Source organism: Chaetodon trifascialis, chromosome 8, assembly GCF_039877785.1.
Source record: "Chaetodon trifascialis isolate fChaTrf1 chromosome 8, fChaTrf1.hap1, whole genome shotgun sequence".
Taxonomy (NCBI): Eukaryota; Metazoa; Chordata; class Actinopteri; order Chaetodontiformes; family Chaetodontidae; genus Chaetodon; species Chaetodon trifascialis.
This window is the reverse complement of record NC_092063.1, coordinates 3,934,475-3,941,429: the sequence shown is the minus strand read 5'-3', so window position 1 is coordinate 3,941,429 and position 6,955 is coordinate 3,934,475. Positions and strand designations below refer to the sequence as shown.

Here is a 6,955-nt window from a genome sequence, read left to right as displayed (position 1 = left end):
TTATTGTTTTTTGCTTGAATTTTCATCCGTTATTTCTTTCTGACTTATTTTTCTAGCCTTTTAATGCAGCCACATTGCCTTTTATTACACGTATACCTTGCTTATGTGGCAAATAAACCTTTGAATCATTTAATAAATAGCTTAAAAGACACTGCAACTCATCCTATAATTTATTAATGAAGCACTTATTTATAAATACTTAACTCTCTGCCACAGCTGAACAAACTGCATCCGCTGATGAAGGCCACGAGACAGAATCTAGAAAACTGACCTTCAGATAAGATTTGCATTTATTTATTTGATATTCTTTGTCAAACTACTATTTTCAAGGTCATGAATTAACCCTCAAGATCTGCACGTCTTCAGATTTAAATCCACCACTGAATGATTTGTACATGCAGTTAATAAATGCTTTGTAATGTGTGATCTTATATCATTTAATATGATTACAGCAATGTTATGCTGTGTCATCAATCATTCATTAACTGCTTACACAGCAGTTTTGAGTCAGTTGACAGATGCATTAATAAGCCTGTGAAGCTCTACTTTGCCAAAAATTCCTAAAGTGTGCAGTTTGGGACTAATTATCAGAAATACTGTTCTGACACTGTTATTTTATTTATTTTTTTAAAGTTAAGTTAATGCAGCTGTGCAGGAACCCCCTCTATCTATCTATCTATCTATCTATCTATCTATCTATCTATCTATCTATCTATCTATCTATCTATCTATCTATCTATCTATCTATCTATCTATCTATCTATCTATCTATCTATCTATCTATCTATCATTTGAAGCTGCAGTGAGCTCCTCTGGGTTAAAAAGTGAGGGTGCCACCTCATGTTTGTAAGTCAGAAGAAGGACGTTAAAATTGATCTGCTGCTTTGTGGGGAGCCCGTAGTGACACGAGCTCTAATCTCCTGTCAATACCCTCACAGGACACTTTGGATTACTTGTTGATTTAGCAGCAGAAGGTGACAGACGGGTGCGTCTTACAGCGCTTGATGCTGAGTGACAAACGCATTAAAGGCCGAGATCCCATTACCAACAACATCAAGGTGAACCATTGCCTCATAAGATTGTTATTTTTCCAGATTATGAGGGAAATATTGATGAATCTGAAGTGAAACTACTTTCAATGAGGTGAGAAAAGTTTTTGCACTCAGTGTCAGTGAAGCAAGCGTTGCTGCAGGGAATCCAGCTCTGAAGCGCTGAATCCAGGGATGATGTCACCAAGACAGCCGTAGAAAGACTAAAGGTCCCATCACTGACCTCTGTGGAAGTCAAGCCTGAGAGATTTTCAGCCCACCTGTGCAATGAGATTATGATGAGTCACTGCATTACAGGAGTACTGGACAGGGAGCTCTGGCATTGCAAGAAAACAGTAAAACTCTCGCTCCAGGGCATTTTCCGCTCTATACTTCTACATTAGGGTCCCCACAGACTTAAGAACGATCAGAAATGTGTTTGGAGATAATTATTTTATTTGTTTCCATATCCGAGAAAAGGCCAGAGCTGTATATTCAGCGTATCTCTTCAGTATCATTAACGCAGCCAATTAATGAATGCATATTTAAATTTGAAGCTAGTTTATAGAGAATTAGAGAAATATAAGCTTTGGGCAAATTGCGCAGGGACAGTTAATTATAAGTTCTACCACATGTGCGTGCGTAAAGTGGATGGCTGGGCGCGCACACACGCAGCGCATCACTGCGGGGAAGAGCTGCTGTCAGACGCGTTGGTCGGAGTGGGAGTGAGGGCTATGGACGATTTATCGACTGATTGGCCTCTCAGACTGGACCAGTTTTCTCTAAAACATTCCACATGGTCTACTTTCGCCTCATCCGCGAGCTTTTAATAAAGTCTGAAAATGAGACGCATAGACTACAAGCGGTGATCTCTGCGTCTCTCGGTTGTTTGCAAAAGGTTTAGCCTTCCTACGGATTCTGTTTTGTTGATGTCTCAGTCGGATATGGAACATTCGTGGGTCCAATAAGAGAATATCACAGCGTCAGACGCGTCTGCAGCGGGGGAGAGCAGTGGAGAGACTCGGAAACTTGTGTGGTGCAGGAGACGGTCTCTCTTTTCGAATCGGCGCTGTCACAGAGAGAGAGCCATGGTGAACTCCCTCTTACTGATGCTCAGCTGGAGTGTGATCTCTGAGGTGGCCAGAGCTCAGAATGACACGGAGCCTATTGTCCTGGAGGGAAAATGCCTCGTGGTGTGCGACTCTAACCCGACCACGGACTGGAAGGCTTCGTCCTCTCCGCTCGGCATCTCAGTGCGCGCCGCCAACTCCAAGGTGGCTTTCTCTGCAGTCCGGAGCAACAACCATGAGCCGTCGGAGATGAGCAACAAAACGAGAATAATCTACTTCGACCAGGTTAAGACGATTTTTATGAACTATACTAGTGTCTAAAAGTGGCTAAATTCGCTTTAAATAGCACTTTGCTGTTCACCATTCCTCTGATTTTCCTGTCTGTCAAACCTGAATCTTCTATTCAATTTTGTGACAAACCTTGATCCTCTGGCTCAGTTTTGACTTGTGGTGCAGCACATGAAAGTGTCTTTGCAGTGAAGTGTGGCTGCTGCACCGCGGAGTTTACTTTGACTTGCAGCTGGCATGTGGATTCTGTACGAGTGCGCATATCGCACGCAGGCAGGTGTGAAAGTGACTGGATTATGTTCGGGAGCGGGCGTCCTGCAGAGCCTGCACACGCGCTCCTCACCTCGCCTCACACTACCCCCACCGCGCGCCGGCGCGCGCTCGCACACGCGCGCACACCCTCACCTGCGCACGGTTGCACACCCAAACAAATCAGGCCAACACAAACAAGAATTTGATTAGTCATACGGCGGTGGGCAGTGGAGGGTGTTTGCAACAATACCACACAGCTGATCAGCTGCCCTCACATCTGAATTACATAACGTGATCTTTCTGCTGTCATGACAGGCTGTAACTGATCTGATTGGTGTGGATGATGTGCATGCTGTTGCTATGAAAGCCACATTTTATCAAAGGTCCCGGCTGAGGCTGCAGTGGTTCTTTAACAGGTGGGATTCAGGTGTTTGAGACTGGGCATGCTGAGAGGAGCTTCTGCTGCCTCCATCAATCATGACCCAAAGAAGTTCCTTCTCTGTACTAATGCAAACGCTGGGGGGCTTCAGCCCTTTTAGTGGCACTTACGAGACTGAGTTAAGTGCCGTGCTGACTGATATGTTCAAGGTGGATCATTTGTAGCAAGCAGAAGGGAGGAAGATGTGTTTAGCATCAACCCTCACATGCAGGTGATCCTGCATGTGTCTCTTAAAGAAGGAGCATCAAGAAGGCTTCTGATTCTTCAGTTTAAAGTGTGGTTGTTGGGTTCTTGTTGAGTAGGAAAGTCAAGTTCAGGTCCATTGAGAAGAATTGAATTACAGTAAATATTGTCTGAAGTGTGTCGCAGTCAGAGCCGGGCTGGCCTAGTGGCCACACTGCTGATTTAATATTTATATATTTAATCCTGTGGCTGCACGGTGGCGCAGCAGGTAGTGCGCGTGCCTCACAGCAAGGAGGTTGCCGGTTCGATCCACGGGTCAGGCGGGGCCTTTCTGTGTGAAGTTTGCATGTTCTTCCCGTGCACGCGTGGGTTCCCTCCGGGTACTCCGGCTTCCTCCCACAGACCAAAAACATGCTCATTAGGTTAATTGATGACTCTAAATTGTCCGTAGGTGTGAGTGTGAGTGTGAATGTTTGTTTGTCCTTGCATGTGGCCCTGCAATCGGCTGGCAACCGATTCAGGGTGTACCCCGCCTCTCGCCCATTGTAGCTGGGATAGGCTCCAGCCCCCCGCAACCCCGAAAGGGATAGGCGGTATAGATAATGGATGGATATTTAATCCTAAAGGCCCATTGAAATGAAAGCCTTTGTCGAAGCGCTGGCTGTCTAAACACAGTTGTCAACGTGTGCTTTTGTCTTCCTCTCTCGTAGGTTCTCGTCAATATAGGAAACTACTTCACATTTGAATCAGTTTTTTTGTCCCCAAGGAAAGGAATCTACAGTTTTAACTTCCATGTCATTAAAGTGTACCAGAGCCAAACCATACAGGTACATTTCTGTTTATTCCAGCTGTGCAGTTGATTCACTTGTAAACCTGTTTCACTGGATTGAGACTCAGTGTCTTATTTAGGGACTGTCTGGAAATTACTGGCATGGGGAGGGGGGTTGAAAATTATGTTTCAATTTTTTAAAATGGGAAATCCTCCACAGTATTCTTGGTATTTTATTTGGCCATTCCTCAAAGTAATCTAACAGTATTGGTACAACTTAATTGATTGTTAATAACTAAAAGAGGCAAAGCACAAACAATGTAAGACAGTATACGTAACCTTAACATTTAACCTTGATATCTTAATAGAATAACAATTTTCACCTTTTTTGTATTTGAGTCCTTTCTTTATGAGTAACCTAACAGAGGAAATGAAATTAAACTTTTAAGTTACTTCTCAAAATTTTAATATTTCAAGTTCCAATATGTTTTAAATGTCCTATTTGATGATATCGGCTTTTCTAAAATCTTATTTGATTGTATTTTGAGTTTCTCGTTCTATTCAATTCTCTGTGCTTTTATTTTTAGATTAGATGACATGAAATTAGCCTTTAGCCTTTATTTACAGCAGCACACCTGTGCAGTGAAGCTAACATGCAGCATCGCACCAGAACACCAAAATGTTGCCACACTCAGATTTATTGAAAGGGATTCATACCTGTTCAGGTTACAGTTTGCTGACCTGCAGGCGTCAGCTCGTGCTCTTTGTGGAGGATGTGGTTGGAGTCACAGGTGATTTTACGGCCTTGATTCCTCTCTGCCTCCTCAAATATCTCCTGGGGGGAAGATGAGGGCAACATGCCAATTATTTTTCCAGCCCCTCAGATCAGGTTTTGAGTTGTGACTTAAGTTTCCCAGACAGGTTATCAAACCATGTTGTGATGCCATAATGAATGAGAGTCAATGTCTGCCCTGTAGAACAGTAACATAACGCTTTTATCCTCTCCGAGAAACCTGAGCCTTCACAGGAAATACAGACGCTGACTAATTCATGAACAAACAGGCTCCAGCTGAGTCGTAACTGAGAATCCAAATGAAAACCTAAGTGCTTGTCACATTAATTAAAAATGTCTGATTTTGTTTAATATAGCACTGAACTGACTTATTGTATTTAGTAATAGTACTTTAAATGTATTTATGTACACAAATAACAAGAAACATGAAAAGAAAAACTATCATAAAAAAAACTTAAATTGTAAAATTATACAGACATCTCACCAAAAGGAAGGAGAAAATAGCTAAAGTTAAGTAGCTGTATAATATAACTTATTATTATTATTGCAATGAATAATCCCTCCGTAATAATTGACATACAGTCCCTTAATAGAACTTATTGGGTTATTGATATTGAGAATAAATGCTTCACTGTGAGACATAAACCAAACTCGAAACTCCTTCATTTTTATCTGCTATACAATAAACTCTCATTAGTTGTCATGCAGGAGGTTTATTGAGGTTGAAACACATCCTCAGAAATAATTATTTTCCATTACCGTTGCTGACTGTCCTTTCTGTTGTCCAGGTGAACTTGATGCTGAATGGGAAACCTGTCATCTCTGCCTTTGCGGGCGACAAAGACGTAACTCGTGAGGCGGCCACCAACGGCGTTCTGCTTTACCTGGAAAAGGAGGACAAAGTCTACCTAAAGCTGGAGAAGGGAAACCTCGTTGGCGGATGGCAATACTCAACGTTCTCCGGCTTTCTTGTGTTCCCTCTGTAAAAAAAAAAAAAGCATAATAAATATAAAAAAAAGAAGATTATAAGCTCAATGACTTCCTCATAATGTGTTGTCACTGTATAATCGAAACATTGCTGCTGCGTCTGTCGGATCTCGCCGAATGGTTGAAGAAGTACAGATGGAACGTGATCAGAAGAGAGGAAATAAGACCTCGGAAATCGTTCTCATTCTCTGGAAGCGCCGAGTCCCCCGTCCAGTTGAAAGAGACTTGAAATGTTCCCTTTCGCTACTGTATGTTCCTGTCACTCAAGTGGCCTCAGAGAGGAACACTAGAACATCCCAGAAGCACTCCTCAAACTCTGACTCGCCGGAATACATTCAGCATACTGATTTTCTTCATGGCAAGTGTTGCATTCAAGTACATCTGGCTTTTGGGTGTAAACTGTATATGCTTGTGTTAGCTTGTGTGACTCGTCATCACTGAAGTATTCACGCGTTCTCTTGAGCTGATTGTTCCGGGCCAAGAGTTGGTCGAATGAGACGTCACTGGTTAGTGAACAGTGTTTATGGAAGCTGCACGAAGGAACAAATTCAGTTGAATTTGGTTAAAAAATGGGGATGTTTAGTGATCAGAGGCAGGGATGGATTATTGAACAGGCCTACCGGGCACAGGGGCCCCTTGACACCTGGGCTTCACCTGTAAAATGTCACCAAAAGAGGTCCAAAAGAGACTCCGAATAACCTCAAAGATGCCAAATGACCACATAGAGGTGCAGAGCATTCATAAAGAGACACAAAACAGAACAAGGAATTGGCCACAGAGTGATGCAAACTGATTGTAAAGATAACAAAATGACCACAACGTGACAACAAAGAGACGCAGAGCGACCACAAACGAGTGTTGGCTGTGGTCTCGTCTTTCAGTCTGAGGGTCTCGCTCACATGGAGGAGGCTCTGTGCCCGGGGGCCTGTTGTGTCCCTGATCAGAGGTCAGATTTGATCATATTTCTGATTGTTTCCTGCTGCTGATGCTGGTGTTTTGTTTCTGACGAATTGTAGTGGTCAGTTATCAAACCCGTCTCCTCTCATTTACATCCCACCATGTAAATGCTATATCAAATACGTTTTGAGGGAAACGTAATTCTGGCCTGGATGATGTTATTTTGTTTTCTTTGGATTGAACTGGGGA

At 42.8% G+C, this 6,955-nt stretch overlaps 1 protein-coding gene across 1 annotated transcript; it reads left to right on the top strand.

The window, feature by feature from the left end:
* Positions 1-1,706: 1,706 nt before the first annotated feature.
* On the top strand, positions 1,707-5,837 carry cbln4 (cerebellin 4 precursor). The gene is made up of 3 exons (XM_070968851.1): positions 1,707-2,383; positions 3,971-4,087; positions 5,611-5,837. The coding sequence occupies exons 1-3, from the start codon at positions 2,117-2,119 to the stop codon at positions 5,806-5,808; spliced, it is 582 nt and encodes a 193-aa protein (XP_070824952.1). The 5' UTR covers positions 1,707-2,116; the 3' UTR covers positions 5,809-5,837.
* The last annotated feature ends 1,118 nt before the right edge of the window (positions 5,838-6,955 follow it).